The sequence below is a fragment of the Leopardus geoffroyi genome, chromosome D3 (genome assembly GCF_018350155.1).
Source record: "Leopardus geoffroyi isolate Oge1 chromosome D3, O.geoffroyi_Oge1_pat1.0, whole genome shotgun sequence".
NCBI classification, from domain to species: Eukaryota; Metazoa; Chordata; class Mammalia; order Carnivora; family Felidae; genus Leopardus; species Leopardus geoffroyi.
In genome coordinates, this window is record NC_059339.1 from 80,456,225 (window position 1) to 80,480,473 (window position 24,249).

Sequence of the window (24,249 nt, forward strand, 5' to 3'; positions counted from 1 at the left end):
TTATTTTGTTGTTTTTTACTACCCATTCTTCTAAACTTTGGATGATTGGGCTGCATTTGAAATAGTAACCGAAAATAAGTGAGGACTTTGTGGATTTTGTGTGTTACTCTGAGAAGGCTTAAAATAAAGCTCATCAGGTTTCCCATAGTTACCTATAGGTAAATTATAGGAATGGGCCAATTATGGGAGGTTTTGCAATTTTTTTTCTTGAGATTCCTAATAAGTTGGAAGGATGGTCATTATTTGAAATGGGTGAGTTTCAGACATTTCTGAGGCGACGTTTGTACAAGATAAGTTTTAAGGTCCATTTTAGAACATCTGAATCTGGACTCAGTGTCTTTAGTGTGAACAACCTTGTAGGGGAAAAGGTAGGTAGCTAACTATTACGTAATGCAGTAGAGAGGAATTAGGAAATTGCTTTCCTCTTGGAATCTTTGTTTTTGTTATAAAACTCAAACGTTACGGACATGTGTTATAAAGTGGAACATCAACCCTAACCCCACCTCCCAGAGAGAACTGCTGGGGATAAGCGTTTTGAATCACATTGGGTCTGAATGTGATGGTGTGGACATTGCTCTTTGTAACCTTCTTTTTTTTTTTTTTAATTTTTTTTTTCCAACGTTTTTATTTATTTTTGGGACAGAGAGAGACAGAGCATGAACGGGGGAGGGGCAGAGAGAGAGGGAGACACAGAATCGGAAACAGGCTCCAGGCTCTGAGCCATCAGCCCAGAGCCCGACGCGGGGCTCGAACTCCCGGACCGCGAGATCGTGACCTGGCTGAAGTCGGACGCTTAACCGACTGCGCCACCCAGGCGCCCCTCTTTGTAACCTTCTCAAGTCATCTCGGCCAAAGTCTGTTCCTACCAGCAAAGGGAACAAACGTGTCGGGTCTTTTTTTTTTTTTTTTTAACTAGGAAAGTGGGGTAGTGGTGTGGGTTATCCCCAAATCATTCATGTGTGAGTTTAGAATTTTTATTTTAGCATTTACTTATGAACGCATGCACGCCTCTTTGGAACTTCACAACCCTCCTAAGAAAAGCCTCTCACAGGGAAAACTTAGCTGGAGTGATGGAGCTGTCTAGCCTCATCACCCTGATTTCCACACCCACAGCAGTACGCATCACCTCTGACACAAGTCACAATTTTATCTAAAGGAGGGAGTGAGTATGGTTTTTCTTTTGCGAGCTGTTATGGGTATACTAGACCTTAGGCATTCTCAGACTTAACATTTAATCCTCCCAAGGCTTCCAAAGCCTCATGATAAATAGTAATTTGTAATGATTCTGAGGCCTAAATTTGAATCAAGCATATCATGAGGCCTGTTGCCCGTTGTTTCTGAGAAGTTCAGCTGTTTCTCCTCACTCGTGGTGTTTCATGCTTGAATGCTTGTTGCCTTATGACATTATCCTTTGTGGAGAAGGATGACAAAAATAAAGCCAGCTGGTAAAGCAGGTGATGAAAATTCTCCCGTCTACCAAAATGATGGTTTTTAGCCAGAAAATAGAAGTTGTAGGTAATTTGAGAATGTTGGATGTGGCTGAGGCTTAACAAACCTGTGGACCTGAACAAGTCTACCATGCACCATAATGGAAAGGACAACAAAAAGTTTGTGAAACTGTTACAGTGATTTTTCTAGCCAAGGAAAAAAATCGCTCATCCAATGAGAAAGAAAACTCAGGAGAATGTTGAAAAGGCTCTCAAGGTATGGTCTGATTCTGCACAGAGAGATGAGACTGCCATTTCAGGGAGGGAACAGATGGCAAAGACACTGACCTGACAGGTGAAGGTTGATTTGATGACATTTCTCAAATGCGTTTTCTTTGCCAAATGTGAAGTTAATAAGGGGAGGCTACACCAGCTAACCACGTATGGCTCCTGGAACGGAGCTGAAGACACACATAAAGCAGGGGAGGGTTATGTACTCTGTGAATTCAAGATTGTAATGAAACCCACCTTTGAAGAAAATACCTTCTCTAAATATACATCCCGAGACGTGAGCATCAGGTATTCTGACAACAAAGGAGTAATTTTGATGATGGAATGGAGGGAACTTTAAAGATGCCTGAGAGATGAATCAAGTTCCTTGTGAGGACAGGAAGTGAGGGAAGAAAGAGGGACGAGCGGGTATAAAGGCAGCACCTGCCCTCTCATTCATTCCTGGTTGCCTTTGTCATCCTTTCCCCAAATTGATGGACTTGCTTCCTTGGTCAAGGTTTATCAAGCAAATGCTGACGATCACCTGGTTGAAAAAACATTGTTAACCTAATGCTGTAACCCAGTGGGTCTCATGGTGGTCCTAGACCCACAGCATCAGCAGAATATCCCACCCCCACCTAGGATTACTGAATCAGAAACTCTGGGTAATGGAGCCCTGCAATCTGTTTTTAGCAAGCCTTCCAGGTGATTTTGGTGCATGCTGAAGTTTGAGGCCCTCCGCTATAACTTGTCTTCCTTCATTCAGCATTTTCTTGTGGCATTTGAATTTAGTATCGCTTGTTATGTATTACGTAGAATGTATGTTGTAGTAATCATCTTCATTACTTCGACTTTCTGGATTTTTTTAAGTTCATGGCTAATTTTTTTTTTTCAACGTTTATTTATTTTTGGGACAGAGAGAGACAGAGCATGAACGGGGGAGGGGCAGAGAGAGAGGGAGACACAGAATCGGAAACAGGCTCCAGGCTCTGAGCCATCAGCCCAGAGCCTGACGCTGGGCTCGAACTCCCGGACCGCGAGATCGTGACCTGGCTGAAGTCGGACGCTTAACCGACTGCGCCACCCAGGCGCCCCTATTCATGGCTAATTTTACTATAGTTTTATTTCGATTTTGCTTTGGTGGATTTTTTCAAAAATTATATTGGCTCTGTGTTTACAGCATCTATAAGAATATGAAGAGGTAGCTCGCATTTTCCAGTGCTGTTTTAATTAATATTATAAGGGAAATTGTAAGCTCCCGTGGTATTCAAGAATTTAGAGATTAGAGAAAGGTTCAAGGCATGAGATTGCTCAGGGAGAAGGGTCTATGGTAATTTGGGGGCTACAAATAAACCTAATCGAATTGAGTAGCTGTCAGTAAGAAGCAAGATTTATTGGGCAGTTGACTTTATCTATTTTGATCTGATACACAAATTAACCCTCCCCAAATCTATTTAGCAGCTGGTTGTCATTTCCATTAGCTAAAAGCAGCTAGTCTTAAATCTGTTTCAAAGCTCCTGCCAGCACGTCTTGCTGAGCCTGTTTAGCCTTTCAGCTGTGAGACCAAATTCCCAGGTGCCAGTTCAGTGCTCAGGTCTCTAGACCTTGTTATGGGTTGTTGAAATCCTTCTGCCAGCTCTTGAAATGACCCTAGGCAAGTAATTTAATTCAGTCTTTCTGTCACTGAAGGTAGTCAAGAAGGATTTAAGGATTTATATGCAATAAGAAACATGCTTTAGAGTTTCGTCAGTCTAAGCTCTAAAGGTAGAGAAGGTCAGGTGAGGGTTGAATGTTTTCACTTATTCCTGACCATTTCCAGCTCTAGGGGCATGGTAAATTCTTCCATTGATTTTTATGCAGTGATCAGGCTCTCTTAGGTTTTGGTGCCGTATCATCATGAATACTTCCGTTCTCTTAAGTTGTGGACGTCGTGCTTGCTTTATCTACTTTTCTTATTCTTGTTTGTTAATATTTCTGATTACAGTAGACCTTTACTATTTGTACAAAGTTCTGTGGATTATTTTAGGGGAAAGTGGGTTATTAAAGTAATGCTATGTTTGGGTAAATAGAACTGACACCGACTTAGTAAAGTTGTATTAGTTATTGCCCCAAAACTTCATGGCTTCAAATACCACACATTTATTCTAGTTTCTCGGAATCAGGAATTCAGGAGCAGCTTAGCTGGGTGGTTGTGGCTCAAGTATCCTGAGGTCCGCCGTCGAGATGATTTGGGGGCAGCAGTTCCGTGGGCTTGCCTGGAGCTGGGGGATCTGCTTCCAATATGGCTCAGTCATGCGGCTGGTGAAAAGGGGCCTCACTTCCTTGCTGGCTGTTGGCCGGAAATTTCAGTGCCTCACCTTGTTGGCCTTTTCGTAGGGTCTCCAGAGTGTCCTTGTGACAGGGCAGCTGGTTTCTCCAGAGGGAGTGATCCTAGAGAGAGAGCAAGGAGGAGATTATATGCCCTTTATGACCTGGTTTCAGAAGTCGCTTCACTTTTGCCACATTCTCTTTGTTAGGAGCCAGTCACTAAGTACTGTCCACATGCAAGAGGAGTGGAGTTAGGCCTCATCTCTTGAGGGGAAGAGTTGAAAAGAATTTTATGGAGTCTTTTTAAGCCACTGCGATGATAGATGTGGTTATATATTTCGCAAAGGCATGTAATTGGCAACAGCCAAATTTGTACTTATTTCTCTGTTGTTTCAACGGTCTTAGAGTTAAAACAGGTGTTTCTGTTACTCTGTAGATGTTCCTGAAAATTTTCCTGTTCTCCACAATTGTAAATGAGAAATAAAAGTTTACGGGAAAATGCAGTTGGAAGGGGGTAGGACTCTAAGTTCATGCATCTTTATAACCAAAATACCAACAAAAGTAACGATGGACCGCAGGAGCTAACCCAGGCAGCCCAGGCAGGCTGGAAGTTGAGTTGCCTTAAGGAATATTAAAAATGCACAGTGACAGAACAGTAATAATGCTAGTCTTGTGGGTGCAGAGACGGCGTATTTACTGTGGGTTTTTCCCTTTGCTGTTGAAAGTTAGAATTCTACCATTCTGGCTCCTTTTGCCTAGAGTAAATGTTTATGAACCAACATAATACAGCATGTTAAAATGACACCAGTCTTCTATTTACAATCATATGAGCTCATTGGTATTAATGAATCATATACTGTAGCAGACCGTAGTTTCCCTTAAATGAATAAATACTTTGAATCATTTATTTAGTAAAATTCTCTGCCGATAGATGAAACTGAAGTAGACTGCAGTAAACATTGCTGTGGTCAGGTCTCTATCTCAGCTTGAAATACTTGCTTTTGCTGTCTATCTTTCCTCCTGCGTCATGTAAGAAATGCCTTAAACCTGCAGGGAATTAGAGTAACCTTTCTAAAGTAAAAGTTTTCACCACCGATCCAACTTTGAATTGACAGGCATTGGTCACTTGGTGTTGTCAATATTTATTGGAGCATGGGACAGTTGGAATTCCTCCGAAATGAGAAGTTTGAGAGTTGGCAGGGAAAGAGAAAATAATTCTATGTCATAGAATAAAGAAGTCTGACGCAAAGGAGGGTGCACGTGGCTGATTGCCTAGGTGTAGAGTCTTATTCATCTCCATATTCCCTGGAGCCCTGTTTGGTACACAGCAAGTCCCGAGGGCGTGTGTGATCTGGAACACCCAGGGAGGGAGCAGACAACAAGGATATTGAAATTCACTCAGAACAAGACAAGGAGGGGTTTGATTCAGGCTGGGATGTTTAGGGCTTTCCAAGGACAGACTGATCTTACCATTAGGCTCCAAGACTATTCAGGCACTTTGGGAATTTTTCTAACTAGAGAATAAAAAGCCTATCTCTGTTGATGTGTCCATACTCTTCCTCTCTCTCTCTCTCTCCCTCTCTCTCTCTCTCTCTATCTATCTATCTATCTCTGGGATATATAGTCCACTCTATCTGGTGATTTGTTCTGGGACTTTCTGTAGGATTTTTGTGGAGTTGAGAGAATTGAAGGGCTGTCTTTATGTACCCCTGTTGTCTTTTTCATTAATCTCTACTCACAGATCTACATAAATGTGACAGGTTAACGTGTGTCCTCGAAGCCATTCTCAGATGGGGCTAAATAAAATGTCTCCTTTGCATTCATTAGTCTGTATGTAGGCTTGTGTGTGTGTGTGTGTGTGTGTGTGCCCATGCACACACACGTATGCATATTTAGATCAGATCTCTCGTTAGCCTGTGTTACTTTATTACATTTGTGGACATTGGAGTTTCGAAATCTGGTAATCTTGCGCTTCTTTCCGACAGGAAATGTCTGTCATGTAGAAAGGAGCTCTTAGCCTGGGAGTCTGAGCATTTTCTTTCTGGGTGTAAATGAACTAGTACAGAAGGGGACAAGCGACTGACTGTGGTCTGATCCATCACTGGCAGCCTTTGGCAAGTCGTGTCTGATGTGAAGTCTCCTGGGCTTCCTATCTCTTTGTGGGGCATTAGCATCTGGTGACTGAACAATTCAGCGGGGCCCTCAGCTCCCTTGCGGGTGGCAGCTGTGTAGTTGTTTGCTGGGCACCAAGTTTAAATAGCTGAACCACTGTTACACTCCATGCTGGCCCGGCCCCAGCAAGATTATGCAGTGTGCAGTATCTATTTTATAAAACATTCTGATGTACCGGGAGAAAGAGGAAGTGAAATTCAAACCTGCTGGTTTTGTTATTTCTGCCCAAAGGTATGTATTGGGATGGTTCCAACACGCTGGATCTCTTGAGATCTATTTTTGGTGCTGGTGCTCTTTTCGTTTCCTTCTCCAGTAGGTATTAGACATCTACCAAAACTACTTGGTATTTATGTTAGTTCTTAATATTCATAAGAATATAATGTCTCTTGAATATGTTTCTTCTGCTAGCCTTTGGCAAGTAGGCAAATTTCCAAGTAAATAGAACACTTCTGGCTTGGGTCCTATGCGAGGACACGTGTCTCTCATTAACTTATTTCTGAGAGTGGGTTTCGGTCCTCTTTGATACTATACATTCAATGTCTACAACTGGCAATGTTTTTCTCCTTGTTTATAACGCCGTGACACGTGAGTCACGGGAGTTCTCCCATCTAGTTGATGGGACTTGGGTGCAAGTCATTCTGCCAGATTCATTTCCAGCTTGGAAACAAAGACTCTTAAGATCTTTCCCAGTGCCCGCTTTGTCTCTGAGGCTCAGTACAATCTCCCTGTGTCTCTGGCTTCCTGAGGCACAAGAGGCACCACTCACCAACCTTCATAGAACTGGCATTAAGTCTGTCTTTGAGGACTTAACCATTGCCACCAAGTAGTATTTTCTTATTAGAAAAGTTACTTATTTTCCATCCCCTTAATAGTACGTGTACATTGAGTCAGTGTAGAAGGAAGAATGTCATCAGTTAATTTCACAACAGATTAGTTTCATTAAATGCCAAATCTTGAAGGTTATTTTCCTATCTTGGTCTGTAATGTTTTCTTCCAAGTGTACTGAAATTAACTCGAGCCATTTATAAAAATCTTGAAGTCATCCCTTTTTTAAATGTAAACAAAAATGGTGGAGGATATAGAAGAAAATAACACTTGGGTTATAACAGAGGAGTTAAAATGGTCGTTTCCTTGGGTTTTGAGGAAAAAGCTCTTCTTCGCCCAAAATTAAAATGCACGTGTGGAGTAGATGTGGTAGTTCTTACCATAATTGTATTACTGCACATTTCAGAGTCTCTCGATTATAAATTAGGTCGTTGCCCATAATTATTCTCTGTGGTCCAGGTGGTTTATCTGGTATGCCAACGAGTTGAAAACTCACTTCTTTGGACTCAGATGTTTGCGTGTTTGTTTCAGGAAAACCCCACAGCACTGGTGGCTCTGAACGGATTCAGCTCTCAGGAATGTATAACGTCCGTAAAGGCAAAATGCAGTTGCCGGTGAACCGATGGGCCAGACGCCAAGTCATCCTGTGTGGGACCTGCCTGATGGTGTCATCTGTGAAAGACAGCTGGGCCGGAAAGATGCATGTTCTGCCTCTCATTGGTGGAAAAGTAAGTTCAAAATGAACAAAATGCTAACGGGTTCCCCAGTGTTATTAAGCTCACTTTGGGCCATTTCTGTAATACGGGTTCCATGGTTTTCACTCATCTGAGGTCTTACTCAGTTCCTGTTTTGCTCCACCAGTGGGCATTGTTGGATGGTGGAGTTGTGGAAAATGGCCACGCATCGGCTCACGCGAGGCCCTGGTGACGATCACTTTATTGGTACATGCATCTTATTTACAGACCTGAAACAGAGCAACTAAAAGTCAGTGTTATATTTTAGGCTACAGATGATAAGTTATTATTTATTAGCAGACATCTCTTGATATCTTGAGTGTCTCTTGTGTAGGATAGAATAATGATCCTTAAGTCCAGGGCTTAAGGATCATTCAAGCATTCTTACCAAAGGTTAGACTCTTTCTCTCTTGCATGAATCTTTGATCCGACTTTGCCCTACTTCTCTGTTTATTTTTGTTTAGTGACCAGTGAAGTTAGCATTTTTTAGTTTATCAGTTTAGCCATTCATAATTTTTGAAATTGAAATGTTACCTTGTTTCAGAGAAGAGCTGTGATATGGCTGATAGTTATTCCCAACATTGCTAGCTGCTTTTCTTTGGGCATGTCAATTATTTTATTCCTATCATTTATGAAATAGAACCAAATTGCTTGGGAAAATGTTACATTCTTTTTTTTGCCGTGTCAATTTATTAATTCCCAAGTGTTGGTAGATGTATCATTACCATAATTATATGTTAGTATTTCCTGATTTTTAAATGATAGGATAATCTTTTAATAAATGGGAAGGCAAATTTGGATGAAGAAAAGGGTGTGTGAAAATTGGGGGCATATTAAGCAAATATTTTCTTTACTGTTTTCTTCCCTGAATGGGCATGGGAAAGACGGCAGGACGTGGAGGATATAAATAGAGGGGAAAATAAAACACCACTTTTGTTGAAGTGAACTTTTTAAAATTGGCAAATATTTGATCTGTTTATTCCAGGGATTAGGAATGAATTAGGTAAAATCAGATGTGTGCAGTAGTAAATGCCGTTATTATTCACTTGCTATGTAGCAAATTCATTCTTCATTCATAATTTAAAGTAGTCTCTCCTTATGTAAATAGCCCATGTCAGTTCCCTACCCGCCCCTCTGCTATTAGACAGTCTAATCCTAAGAAGACTAATACTTGATCATTTAAAAAAGATTCTGGCCAGGCTGCAAGGTACATTTAGATCTATTTCAGTTATCTATTTTGAAGCCATTACTTAACTTTTGTCTGAGCATTGAAGAATTACTGGTGTCTTATTACTGAAGATTTTGTCCTTTGGATTGAATTCTGAAAAATTGGTCATCATTACTACTCCAATAGGTCGTCATTAAAAATGCGTATTAGATGTTTGATGCCCTGTTAGGTCAACAGTCTATTTCTTTCTTCTCTGTGATGTTAGGTGTTTGCTTAGGCAAATTTAATATAACTATTTATTAAATAACCTCTGTGGGGAAGCCACTTTGCTTGGTGCCCCAGAAATACCAAGATGGATAAGTCATCACCCCTGCCTTTGAATTGCTTATAATTTACTATCCGGAGATGAAGGATGGACACAATAAAATCTGCTCTAAGAGAGATGCAAAAAAGTAGTGCAGAGAGATTACATTTTGTTCTGGGGGAATCGGGGAATTCTGTGATGAAGGAGGTAGCAATTATGGTGGAACTTGAAGGGTGAAAAATCTTTTGACATATGAAGGAGATGGCCAGAAAGATTATTGTGCTCAGAGAAGCTGAGGCAGGAAAGTAGTGGAATGTTCAGATAAGGTTCAGAAGATCAAGTTATAATTAGCATTTTCATTCAGGGCTAGAGACTTGTCTTGTTTCCCAGGCCTATTATTGGATGGACTTCTACCATTGAATGAATTGAAATGGCTTCCTTTTCTCACAGACAAACCTTGTAAAACCTGTTTTGTACTATGCCTTTAAAAATAATTGAGTATGTCGAAAAACAGTCTTTTAAAACCTGTTGACCGAGTTAGGGAAAAATAACTCACTCTTTGCCGCCTGAGTTTTCATTAATGTGTATCTGTTCCTTTTTTCATTCTGCTCATTCCGTTTTATTCTGTTGAAGGAAAAGCTAAGAGTGAATGGAAGGTTTTTGGTTTTGTTTTTAAAATATTTATGAAGCAGAGCTAGAAATGAAGTGTGAGATAGATTGGCCATAACCTAGCAATAATTGCTGATAAATCAAACACAACACTACTTGAGCATGATCATTAATTCCCATTTTCAAATGTCGAATTCCAAATATAAAGCTAAATGAAGCACTCTTAAAATTTCATTGTTGGGGAAAATTATTTAATAGATAAGTTTCTATTCGTTGTGCAAGTATTACATTATATTTAATTTATCCTGTAGAATTTAACATCGGTTTTTAGATGTAACATCTTAATATTTTACTTAATATTTGTTAAATTATGATGCATAATAAATTGAATAACCATTTACCTACTGCTATTCAGTTTAGGAATCACAGCCATATAAACACCAATGTTTTCTACCTGTGTTCTCTTTACGTCTGTCCCACTGGTATCCCCCAACCCCAAAGGTATCCACCCATTGTCCTAGAATATGTATTCATCATTTTCTTTTTTAAAATAAGTTTTATGATGTAACTATGTTTTGCTTGTTTTTGATCTGAATAAAATTGGTATCATACCATGTGTGGGCTTCTGTGATTGAATTTTTTCACTCAGTATTATGCTTCATAATAAGATTCTCTGTTGCTTTCTGTATGTGGTTTTCATTTCTGTATAACGTTTCCCTCTGTAAGTGTTCTAAATTCTCATAATTTCTTAAGTAATTTTCCTGTTGGACATTGGGTTGCTTCTAGTTTTTTGTCATTATAAATGATTCTGCCAAAATGGGCTTATGTTGATATGCGTCCTGGTACACAAGTAGTTTTTCTAGGACAGTAGTTCTCAGAGGTGCTGTGCCCAAAGGAGACATTGGATAATATGTGCAGGTGTTTTGATTGTGAAGTGATTGAACAGTCAACGTATCAGTTGATGTAAGCTAAATTATGCTATGGTGACAAATCCCCCCCAGATGTCAGTGACTTAAATTTTCTCATTCCACTAAACGTCCACTGTAGATTGGTAGAGATTTCTTTTTTCACATAACTGTACAGGGACCCAGCCTGCTCGGCTCCCTTACAACATTTGGAACATGCAACCTTCCTTTGGTGCTTAAGCAAGGGAAGAGGTAACTGGAGAGTCATAAACTGGCTTTTGTATATTAGGATGCAGAAGTGACACATGCCACTTCTGCTCGTGGCTCATTGGCCAGAACTAGTCACATGACTTCACCTTGATTGCAGAAAGTCTGGGAAACGTGGAAAGTAGAGTGTTTGGTTAATACCAATATATTTGGTGCAAGGGGACACTATCGGCCTTTACAGGGCAGGAGCTCAGTGAAAAAAAAGTCACACGAAGTATTAGACAGTCCTGCACAATGTACAATGAACTGTTTAATTCAAAATCCTTAAATTACTTCCTTGAGAAATACTGCTCTTAGATACACATTTAGGGGTGCAGTTACTGGACTATAGGGCATATGCACATGCTACAAGATGATGTCAAATTGCTTTCCAAAGTTGTTGCACCATTTTACACTCACAGCAGTGTACAAGTGTTCCTCTTTCTCTGCATCTTCACCAAACTTTATGGAGGTATAATCGACAGACATTAAACTGCACATTTTGATGATAATGTGATAACAGTATAGCTAGCTAAACACACCCATTCAACCATCACCACAGTGAATAAGAATGATCATATCACCCCTGAAAGTTTCCTTGTGCTCCTTTTATCCCCCTTCCCTCCACTCTTTTCCTCATCCTCCCGAAATCACTGGTCTAATTTCTGTCTATATTGATTAGCTTAAATCGCATTAAAAAATATTTTGTCTTTAGTGTATAGAAATACAGCTGACTTTTGAGTATTGATTTTATATTCAGCCACTTGGCTAAATTTTCTTATTTATTCTAATATACTGTCTATAGAATCTTTGGAGTGTACTATGTAGCTAATCATGTAATATTCAAATAATGACAATTTTTTTCTTCTTTAATACATATTTGTGTCTTACTGTAATGGCCAGGACTCTAGTATAGTATTGAGTAGAAACAGTGGATACTTGTCTTCTCAGTGATCTTAAAGAGACTGGTATATCATCATTAACACTGAAGTTTGCCTTAGATGTTTGATAAATACACTTTGTCAGCTTGAGTTGTTATTTGTGTTCTTAGTTTGCTGGGAGTTTTTATCATGAATGATGAATGGGTGGTGAATGTTACCAAATGCTTTTTCTGCAGCTGTGGGGATGATCATATGGTCTTCTTCTCCTCCTCCTCCTCCTCCTCCTTCTCCTCCTCCTTCTTTTTTTAATGTTTATTTATTTTATTTTTGAGAGAGACGGAGACAGGATGCTAGTGGGTTAGGGGCAGAGAGAGGGGGAGACACAGAGTCCAAAGCAGGCTCTAGGCTCCGAGCTGTCAGCACAGAGCCCAACACAGGGCTCGAACCCACGAGCTGTGAGATCATGATCTGAGCCAAAGTTGGACACTTAACCAACAGAGCCACCCAGGCGCCCCTGGTTTTCTTCTTTAATTTGTTAATATGATTAATGATTTTATAGTTCCAATAATGTTAAATCATCTTGCCTTTCCTGAGGTAAATCCAATTTGTTTTTGATATAGTTTTTTTCCTTCTGTATTTCTGGATTGTGATGCAACATTTTGTTCAAGATAAGTGTTTGTAACTGAGACTCGCCTATAATTTTTTTTTTCTGTTACTACTCTGATCTGTTTTTGGTTATAAAATAATTTGTGGTATTTCTCTTCATTTTTTGTTGGGTGGATGAGTTTGCACAAATTTGGAATGTTCTCTTTCTTGGAACTTTGATAGAATTCATCTATAAAATGATATGGGCCTGATATTTCTTGAGAAAAAGTTTGTTTATTCAGTTTCTTAAATGATTATAGGACTATGTAGGCCTTCGGTTTTTTTTCTTTCTTGATTTAGTGTTAGTAAAATATATTTTGCTGAGATTTTGCCACAGAATTGTTTATAATGTTCTTTTTAATCTCTGCTTAATCTGTAGGCCTATCTCTCTTTTCATTATTAATGTTATTTATGTCTGTCTTCAGCTGATATCATGAACTAATATCTGTTGACATTTACTTTGTTATTAGCCTTTTCAACGAACCAGTATTTTGTTAAAGTTCATGTTCTCTGTTGTATATTTGGTTTTCATGACATTAATTTCTGTTTTTTGATGTCACCTTTATTCTGGCTTGAATTTATTCAGTTTTTGGTTTGGTATTTTTCCCCCTGAGTTCTTGAGACATGTATCAATCAAAATAATATTCTGCCTTCTTTTCTAATGTGAGTATTTATAATTATAAATGTTCCCCTATGTACTGCTTTTGTTGCATTCCATAAATTTTGATATGTATTTTTTAATGGTTCAGTTCTAAAACTATCTAAATTTCTATTATTTATTTATTTATTTATTTTTTTACTTGTTTGGAAGTGTGGTACTAGTTTTCTAAGTACACTTGGATTTTATTTTTATTTTTTTAATTTTTTTTAATGTCTTTATTTATTTTTGAGACAGAGAAAGACAGAGCATGAGCAGGGGAGGGGCAGAGAGAGAGGGAGACACAGAATCTGAAGCAGGCTCCAGGCTCTGAGCTGTCAGCACAGAGCCCGACGCGGGGCTCAAACTCACAGACCGTGAGATCATGACCTGAGCTGAAGTCGGACGCTTAACCGACTGAGGCACCCAGGCACCCCAGTACACTTGGATTTTAAATGGAATTTTTATTATTGACATCTAACTTTTAATTGCCTTTTGGTCCCAGAACATAGTCTGTGATACTGATCTTTTTGAAAATTCTTTACTCTTTATGACTTGTGATTAGTTTTGTAACTGCAGCATAGGAGCTTGTGGAATACCATGTTACTTTATTGTCTGGACTTTTCCTGCTTAGGAAGCATTTACTGGGAGTGGAAATTTGATTTGACTGTATCGCTGCCTTATTAGGACTTGAAAGTTCTTATGGTAGAGTTTTCTTTCATGTTAAACTCAATTTCACGTTAAATTTTTAAAAACTTATTTAACACGCTTGAAGACTTCTTTTTAAAAAAGGTTGTAATGCAGACTAATACAAAAGTCGCTCAAAGTAAAAATCCTTCTGCAGTAAAAATCCTTAAGTCTTAAGTAAAACTCCTCCCAAAGGAAGGAAGAACCCCAGCAGCCTATTGTGAGGATATAGAAAGATAAGAAAGGGCGTCTGTTCCAATCTAAACAGGAAGAAGAGAATTTCACTACTGTGGGGAAATCTAAAGAAGATAAAACTCCCCATTTTCGATTTCCTTGTAATTCAAGTTGGTTAGTCAGACTCAGGAACTTACGTGTTTTAAGTATTAAGAGGAACATATATAGGGAAAGATGCAAATCTGTGTAGGCTCACTGACCTAAGGTATGGTTAATGAACTATGTAAATGGTCTGCTTTCCTGATGTGTTTTTGTCTCTGTTTTTATAGGTAGAAGAAGTGAAAAAGCACCAGCACTGTTTAGCATTTAGCTCCTCTGGACCCCAAAGCCAGACTTACTACATTTGTTTTGATACATTCACGGAGTATTTAAGGTGGCTTCGACAAGTCTCCAAGGTAAGTGCTTGCCCAAGAATATTTTTCAACTTCTAGCTGGCTAGAGTTGCTTTCTCCTTTACCCAGTTCCAGAATATAGTATTATACCTAATAATTTTTTTAGTTTTCTGAAAGCTCATTTTGGCTGAAAAGTAGCCAACTGAAAAATTTTTAAATTGTGCTTCATTTGCTGGGTTCTGTTTATCCCTAAAAAAAAAAAAAAAAAAAAAAAGAACAAAAAGAACTCAGTGGGTAAACTGGCATTACTATCTTAATGTTATAAAGAATGTAGACTAAGAATATTTAAGGGACTGGCCCAGGGTCGGACAACTGCAAAACCACAAAATACCCAGAGAAGTGTTACAAATTTCCCCTCTTCCTCTATTTTTTCATTTAAGTGGTTTAATCTGTGCCACTCCCTTTCACCTGTCCAACTTCTGCCTTTCAAATGGCTTAATTTCTTTTCACATCATCATTTTCTTGACTGTTTAATAGTCTCCTACTTAAATGAGATCACCATGACCTATGAAACAGTATACCTGTGTGTGTGTGTGTGTGTGTGTAATGGAAGCCAGAATAAATGCTGGTATTTCAGGTACTCTGCGTGAAGATGATTTTACATCACATTTATAGAATTATGTGTAAAATGGGTGGGTTGCAGTACTTTGTGCCTTGGTTTTGGGTGTGTTTATGAAATGATGAAACCTCTCTTGGGTGTAGAAACATTACACTGGAATTTGCTTTCATATTTTTTAATTTATAATCCAGTTTGCTATCCAAGTTCAGTGTGATCCCAACTGCTGTATGATGTAATTGTTTATCAAGTGAATGAATAGGGAATAACTTTGTCAACAGTTAACAGAAAATTCGAGAATAATGTCTAGAAAGACTTCTTGATATACTGGCTACCTGTGAATTGTCAAGTAAAAGCTATGTTCTCTGATGACGCAATGCACTTAAGAACATTAGTGCTTCCTCCTTTTAGAGAACAAGCAATGGGCAGAATGTAGGTTGATAGGGACTCAGAAGATTCTCCCAACCTGGTTGGCCAGTGGAGGTTCTAATTGCATAGGGCAGCATCCTGCTAGAGAAAATGGGAGGGATGACGCTTCTTTCGGCATGTCTGTAGAATTAATGTGCTATTAGAGGCAATGAATACATCTGCATGGTCGTTTTAAAATTACTTTTGTGGTTGCAAATGTGAGGAGACAAATATTAAATAATACTGTGCTTTTATATTTAAATGGTTACGTGGGTTCAAAGCAGTAAGTCAACGGCCTACACTCTGTTTTATTCGGAATAAAATGCCAAACTGTGGTCAAAGTACATTGAATTTTTTTTCTGTATGGAGATGTTGATTGATTGACGTGTTTATTTTAAATGTTTATTTTTGAGAGAGAGCCCATGTGCACGCATGGGGGAGGGGCGGCATGGAGACAGGGGGTCGAGAGCAGGCTCTGTGCTGGCAGCAGTGAGCGAGATGTGGGGCTTGAACTCGTGAACTGTGAGATTGTGACCTGAGCCACCCAGGCACCCTGAGATGTTGGTTTTTTTAAATAAACTTTTTATTTTGGAATAATTTTCTATTTAGCGAAAAGTTATACAGATAGTACAGGGAGTTTCCATGTAGCCCCACCCAGTTTCCCAGAGATCTTACGTTACCATGACAGAGTTGTCAAAACTAAGAAACCAACATTAACACGTTACTCTGATGTAAACTTGAAAATTTATTTGGATTTTACTGGCTTTTTCATTAGTGTTTTTTACTAGCATTTTTCATTCTCCTGTCCCAGGATTTAGTCCAGAGTACCACATTTCATTTGATTGTCATGTCTCCTTTTTCTCCTCTGGTCTGTGGCAGTTTTTCAGTCTTTCTGTGGTTCATATGACCTTGACACTTTTGAAGAGTGTTGGTCAGGTATTTCCTATAATGTCCTATGTGGAGATGCTTTGACCTTTTAAACCAAATGCAGTGTCATAGTCAGCTGCTTTACATTCTTTTTGGAACAAGTCAGAGGTATAAATTCTTAAACATGAATAAGGATGTGAGTAAACAGGTAAATTATCAAGGTTACCAATGACAATTGTTTTGATTAAAACAATAATAACAAAAAGATTAATAGGTATTGAGTTTAATTAACATCCACCCAACTGATAAGTCACTGTTCTAAAGATAGCCAGCATTTATGAAGCACCTTCTGTATGTCAAGTATGTGTTTTATGCACTGGGATATATAGCAAAGAACAAGTCTAATTCCTCTCTCTCGGTAGCACTTACATTGGGGAAACATGATAAATAAGCAAACAGACAAGAAAGAAAACATCAAATAATCACAGAGCTATAATACAAGTTATAATGGCCAAGAATGATGAAGAATAACTTTTTTTTTTAATGTTTATTATTCTGAGAGTGTGTGCACATGAGCAGGAGAGGGGCAGAGAGAGAGGGAGAGAGAGAATCCCAAGCAGGTTCTATGCTGTTAACTCAGAGCCCCACGCGGGACTTGATCCCATGAACTGTGAGATCATGACCTGAGCCGAAATCAAGAGTCGGACTCTTACTAAGCCTCCAAGGCGCCCCTAAACTGGAACTTCAATGAAAAGAAGTATCCAATTATTTGAAGACCTGGTGGGAGGAACTTTCCAGGTAGTTGGAAAAGATGGTGTGAAAGTCCTAATACTAGAAAAAGGGACACGAAGTCAGGGAAGGCAGGGATTTTAGGTTACAAAACAGGGTAAAGACTCTGGATTATATGATTGGCATAATGGCAAGCCATTTGAAAGACTTCTCTTTCAGAAAGTTACATAGTCTGACACTGGCTGCTGTGTAGTGAATGGATTATGGAGGACAAGAAGAGAAGCAAGGGGTGGGGTCTGACTGGGAGGAGGCTCTTGTGGTATTTTCCAGGTAAGAGGTGAAAGGAGAGATGGAGAGAAGTGGATAGATGCATTTTGGGATGTGTTTTGAAGATTGAGAGACAGGATTACTGATAATTACGTACAAAGCATGAGGAAAATTTTGGAATAAAAAATGCCTTCTAGGTTCTTGATCTGAATTGCTAGGTAAATTGTAGACTCATTCAGAAACCACAATACTCATTAGACTATATATGCACCTTTAGAGCAATGGCAAAATACAGTTTTTAACCTCAAAGAGTTTGTTTCTAGAGAGACAGCAAAGAAGTGAAATGAAAGAGGGTAGATTATGAAATGCCTCCTAAAAGAGGTGTGGAAATTGTTGATTTCTAACTGGCAGTTGTAAATGTCATATGTTTGACTCTTTGCTGTTGCTGGGTGGCTGACATGCCATCTTCATAGGATGGTGTGTTTGTAATAAGGTACTGTCTCTGATTGTCCAAACCATGAATAGATGCACCCATCAGGACTCTCACAGGAGAGGTGGGGGTTGGGGGAGAATTGTGGCCCAGGAAGCATGATGGTGCCAGGGTGAAGTGTTGGCGTGAGTTGTCCTCTTCCACCGATTACTACATTGCCATTAGAAAGTGTTTGATATGTAATGTAGCTACAAGAGAAGATAATTCACAAGCATATCCATCCACAACAAGACTCAGCTTATATCTCACACAAGTGTCTGTGAGTGCTTCCAGGATGGTGGGGGGGGGGGGGGGGCGGATTTAATTACCTTAAGTTACTAGTGTTAACAAGTAGTTAACTAGTGGTTAACTGGTATTAACTAGAATGAATTTGAATTAGAACCTTAACCTCCTTTCCTTTCAGAAAGGCTCTCAATGTTCGGAGAAGTCAAATGGTGTGGGAGTAAGGAATTTAGGTTTCAAACTAAGGTAGACACGGGTTCCACCATTCACGGACTCTGTCACTGTAAGTTTCTAAATTTTAGGCTTTCTCATTTGATAAAGGGAATAGCAATAGAACCTCCTAGGGCTTACGTCAGAGGTGGACATGATAGACTTATACCGACACATAGTAATTCTAACTCTGTGTGTGTGTGTGTGTGTGTGTGTGTGTGTGTGTGTGTGTGTGAGAGAGAGAGAGAGAGAGAGAGAGAGACTAAATACAGAAATAAAATAATTTTATGGCCACCATTCCTGCTGTTACCATTGATTGGCCAATCTTTTTTTTTTTTTTTTAAGTTTATTTATTGATTTCTGTGAGAGGGTGAGTGAGCAAGCAGGGGAGGGGCAGAGAGAGAGAATCCCAAGCAGGCCCCATGCTGTCAGCACTGAGCACAACGTGGGTCTCGAACCCACGAACTGCGAGATGATGACACAAGCTGAGACCAAGAGTTGGGCGCTTAACTCACTGAGCCACCCAGGTGCCCCCAGACAATCTTTTTATTTAAAAAAAATTTTTTTTAATGTTTATTTTTGAGAGAGAGAGACAGAGTGTGAGTGGAGGAGGCACAGAGAGAACGGGACACACAGAATCCGAAGCAGGCTCTAGGCTCTGAGCTGTCAGCACAGAGCCCAACGTGGGGCTCAAATTCACAAACTGCGAGATCATGACCTGAGCCGAAGTTGAACGCTTAGCTAACTGAACCACCCAGGCGCCCCCAGACAATCTTTTTAAAGTATTATTTGTTTTTATGTATATTTTAAGGAGATAAAGACACACATATGCTTGATTTATCTGAACAAAGGACCTTCTGCTGTTCTTGACAACCACAGGAGCCTTTTGGGGTTAACACAATTGAGGATGGCACACATCAGAAAGAAAGATTTCTTCCTGAAAAGTCAGGGGTCAGGGACAAAGGGCAGAACATCTTAGTAAATGCAGATTTTAGATACAATGTCTTTCCTTTCTCTTGTCTTGCAAACCAGATACACGTTTTTAGAAGTTGTTAGGGTTAGTGAATGGAAGGAGAAGTCAGTTGTAAGGGGCTGGTTGAAGAGGTTAGATATTATAGAAGAAATCAGTGTGAGAACCCCCTATTCGGATATGAATTGCACGTAAGACAGGGCCATGCTCTTCTTTAAGCTTCGAATGTGGAGGAGAGTCCTGTGATCATATCTTCTGCTTTAATTCAGCATCCTGGGAGAGTAGGTTGGGGCTGCTGGAAGAAGGATGATGAGAAGCTTGATCCGTTGGGGCATATGTGCTTGTGGGGAATTTGGCATGGTCAAGGGTGACTCTCATAAGCCACTTCTACTTGTAGCTTCCCCTTCCACTGTCCTCTGCTCTTGCTCATGTCTGGAGGTATTAGGAAGTTCTACAGCTTAGTCATGTTCAGGGTTACTATGGAGATTTTCTTCTTTTCCTTTCCTTTCCTTTCCTTTCCTCCCCTCCCCTCCCCTCCCCTCCCCTCCCCTCCCCTCCCCTCCCCTCTTTTTTCTTATTGAGAAACAAAGCCTTCACAGAATGGATTGTCTTTACATCCTGATGTTTAAATGAGATTCATTTTGATAAGGATATGAAAGAAAAACAAACCAAGAACAGAAAGAAATATCTACGTTTCTGATTTTTTAAAAAATGTTTATTGATTTGTTTTGAGAGAGAGTGAGAGACAGCGGAGGAGGGACAGAGAGAGGAAGAGAGAGAATCCCAAGCAGTGTCCATGCAGTCAGCACAGACCCTGATGTGGGGCTCGATCCCACCAACCGTGAGATCATGACCTCAGCCAAAATTAACCGAGCCCCCCAGGCGCCCCCCATCTTAACCATTTCTAAATGTACAGCTCAGTGGTAGTAAGTACATTCACATTGTTGTGCAACCATCCCCACCATCCGTTTCCAGAATTTTTCTCATCTTGCGATATTGAAACTGTACCCATTATGACCTCAGCCAACATCAAGAGTCAGATGCTTAACCGACTGAGCCACTCACGTACCCCCAAGTTTCTGAGTTTTAATGACCATCCTCACCTCAGTCTGAGTAGGAGGACAAAGAGAACCAATTCCAATGATTTTTAAATTAAAATGAATTAGATAATTAATTTAAAAGGAAAATTCTTTATTTTCACTTTATGCTTCTGGATCTTAGCTAAAATAGACATATTCATCTTTGTTCTAATTTGTTTGATTTGGGGAACATTTGTAAAAGATTATTAATTAGAAATGTTCTACCAAGATAGGCCCTTATATACTTAATATTTTTAAAACTTAGCACTTTGTATTGCTTGCAAAAATAATACCCAAGACGGTCCCAATAGAGTTTTTATTTGGGGTGGGTGTTAGCAGCAGATACCACGAAGAAAACGACTCCTTTGGGAGGATGACAATATTGATTGTAAATCATCCCTAAAATATTAATGCACAACATGCTTTAAAAATTCAGTAAACATCCTGTTGTAACATCCTGTTGTATGCAGTGTAAAAAAAGGGCTCTGCTTGCTCAGCATGGGTACACGTAGCCAGCACGTTTTCTGAGTGGGGAAGAAGGCTGAAGGGTGGTAGCTGAGGGAAGAATAGGAATTTGGGAGAGCCCCGTGAAATGTATGAGTGACATTGCAGAAATGCTGACCTTGATGCCCATCTCTGTGGCCCGCTTTTTGGAGCACGTTAGTTTTAGACATGTTGATTAATCCTGTGACTTCTTTTCAAAGTTAGTTTCTATACACATCTACAGCCTAAGCATACTAACTTTTTAATTATGCCTTAGTCACTTCTGTAACACTGTTCCACCTTAAAGTCTGTTTCTCCATTTCAAGGAAGATTTTGAAAAGGGGGATTCAGATCACTGATTTGGTGGTGTTCATGAATGTGTTTTTTACTTTTTATTATGGAAAATGTCAAATATTTAGAAGTAGAGACAATAGTAGAGTAACACCCACATACCTGTGACCCAGATTCCACAATTATCAACCGTGACCACTTGTGTTGCATGTGTATGTTATATGGTCCATCGCTATAAATTCATGCCCCAGAAGGCCCCAAGTGTCTCTCCTTGTCAGTGGCTAGCAGTTGCCAGTGACTATGGCTATCACAGTGCCTCTCTCTCCTATCCTTCTTCTACCACGAACCATAGTATTTTAATTCTAGGCCTCTTGTTTTTCTTTTCTTTAAGTCACTGTGGTGAACCTTTGGTTCCTTGATATGTTGGGTTCACTCTTAATATGCATGGTGTAGGCAAGTCGGGGCCACGTGTCATGCTGAATTAAATATCACAAGAAGTGATGAGTAAATATCACCCATTAAATAAAAATAACGTATATGGTAAATCACAAATGAACTTTTTCTTTCACGTGCTTAAAGGGAGTGTTTTATTGTCCGGGTTTCACTCAAAGAATACTTCACTAACTACTTGAGTCAGATTACTCTAGTGTAATGGGATTAAGGTTTCCAGTATGGAGATTTGTGTCATGAGACCTAGCTGCAAGGAGCCCTATAAGATTAGTCACCTTGTACAACCATCTGAAGTGTAGGTTAGGGGATGTGCTGCTTTTTTGTCCTCATGATTTGCCACCTTTCTTTTAGGGATGTAACTGTAGTTGATTCCATTGGGATCATAATGGTAAGAAGCTTTGTTCTCAGTATGGTTCTGCTAAGGAGTCCAGGGCTTAACGGCATGTTTTTGGAAACTCTCACTTCACATTTTATGCCCATTTTTTAGAGAGAGCATTTAGGGCCATTTGACCAAAAATAATTTAGTAGATGTGTGGTAGAATCTTAAGTGAAACCAAGTGACATGGGTTTTAGTTTCTAATATGTCCCTGCATCCCACGGAGATTGCTCTCGTACAAACTCTGTAGTGAAGAGATGAGAAAAGTTTGGAAATCCAATATATGAGCTATTTGGGTACAGGAAGGCTTCAAGGAGGTAATGGGCAAATTGAGTTTTGAAGGACGAATAGGAGTTCACCACAAAGACAACAGGGAAGGGCATTAAAATTTTTTTTTAATGTTTATCTTTGAGAGAGAGAGACACAGAGTGTGAGTGGGGGAGGGGCAGAGAGAGAGGGAGACACAGAATCTGAAGCAGGATCCAGACTCTGAGGTGTCAGCACAGAGACCAACACGGGGCTCGAACTCACAAACCGTGAAATCATGACCTGAGCTGAAGTTGGACGTTTAACCGACTGAGCCACCCAAGGGAAGGGCATATAAAGGAGAGGTATAAATGGGGCATCTGCATGGCTCGGTTGGTTGAGCATCCAACTCTTGACTTTGGCTCAGGCCATGATCCCAGGGTCGTGGGATTGAGCCTGGTGTCAGGCTCCTTGCAGAATGTAGAACCAGCTTAGGATTCTGTCTCTCTGTCTCCCTCTGCCCCTCTCCCCCACTTGAACGTGCTCGCGTGCTCTCTCTCTCTCTCTCTCTCAAATTAAAAAACAAAAACAAGGAGAGGTGTCAAGTATGTACAAAGGCACACCTGTGTAAAATGTGAAAATGTAGCCATATCTCAGGTGTCTGAGCAGTGTGAAAATGGGAAAGAAACAGAAGCTAGATAAAGCAAAAAAAAAAAGTGCTGGTCAGTCTGCCTTGTTTCCTGCTAGTTCCATGTCGTTTCCTGGGGAAATTGATTATAAGTTACTAAATATTATAACTAACTTTCCAACATAGTAATGGATTTGTTACAGAAAAGTTCACATTTTTTAATCTTTATTATAGATATGAGCAGCAGTTTATGACATTGGGGAACTTAGAAATTCTGCTTTGAATTTAAGCTGAGGGTGAAATATTTTGGGTTACATTAAATTTTGATTTTGCAATACATAATACTGTGATGAAGTTAGTAAAAAATATTAAACTTATCTCTTTGTGGTTATAAATATGCTTCGTCTTATTTCCACATTGCTGATCCTGTCTATTCTTTTTTCTCCTGTGGCAACTATGGGTTCTGAATCCCAGTTAATATATTCCTAAAGAAGGGTTTTTTCCCTTGAGTTCTGAGTCATTTCAGTTCAAAGCCATTTAATTTTATTTTCTCCAAAGTTTTATAATCCAGTTTTGTACGAGTCAAAAAATACCTAGTTTGCTGACCATATCATAATAACAAAAGAGGCATACTTTTGCTGCTGGCTTATACATTGAGCAGTTTAAACTGATCCTGTGTTCCCATCTTGCCTGCTCATGTCTTCTCACCCCCTTCCGCTTTCTTTCCTAGCTCTGTTGGAGTTGTCACCTGCTCTGGGAGATACTGGGAGGGAGGGACGAGAGAATGCCACCCTTTCTTTATGCTGGGCACGCACTTTTTTTCTAGGCTCTACTTCTAGGTCAGGACCTCTGCAAACAGAAGAGGTATGTTCCTCATGTGGATTTTATCTGTATATTGTTCTTACCTTCAATAAAAGACACTCTAGGTTTCAAGTGAGGAGCTAACAGGTGTGTTTTTAAGTCACAACGTATTATTTTAAGATTGGGAAGGGCACTTGCAACGTAGTCACCAAAAAAGGCAATATTACTTGTTGTCATTTTCTGGAACAATTACCTTAACCATTATTTGGTATTTTCTTTGAAAGCGTTCTTTAGTTTTACCTTAAATTGTAGTCATCGTGAAGTGCTCTTAGTTCAGAGACTTAGAATTTAAGATTAGAAAAGGACCTTATGGATTCCCAGACTTCCTTCCCTCCTAAAAATCGTCTGTAGTGTTTCAGAGACCTGTAGTGTCTGACCAAACAGTTCTTCCTTAAAAGTGAGCTGAAGTCTTTATTCCTGTGGCTGCAACACAGTAATCCAGGTTTGCTGTTGGGTACAACACCGGATCTGCTCTCTTACTTGTTTGATAACCTCTGAATATTAAAGTTATCATGATTTCTGTGCCCTCCCCTACCCCTTAGCAGTCTGTTTTTAGGACGAACCTCTCTGGTAAATGAGAAAAGTCCCTCTCTCACTTGGTTCTCCGGCCCCTTCTTTAGCTTCCTTGTGGGTGTTATCTGTTGATATACGTACTTACAGATACCAGCTGATG

General features: G+C 39.6%; 1 protein-coding gene across 1 annotated transcript in view; it reads left to right on the forward strand.

Moving 5' to 3' along the window:
* PHLPP1 (PH domain and leucine rich repeat protein phosphatase 1) overlaps window positions 1–24,249 on the forward strand; it is a 214,557-nt gene that overhangs the window by 96,283 nt on the left and 94,025 nt on the right. Inside the window, 2 exon segments of the mRNA XM_045458800.1 lie at window positions 7,533–7,729; window positions 14,321–14,446. Coding sequence (XP_045314756.1) covers window positions 7,533–7,729; window positions 14,321–14,446 — 323 coding nt within the window.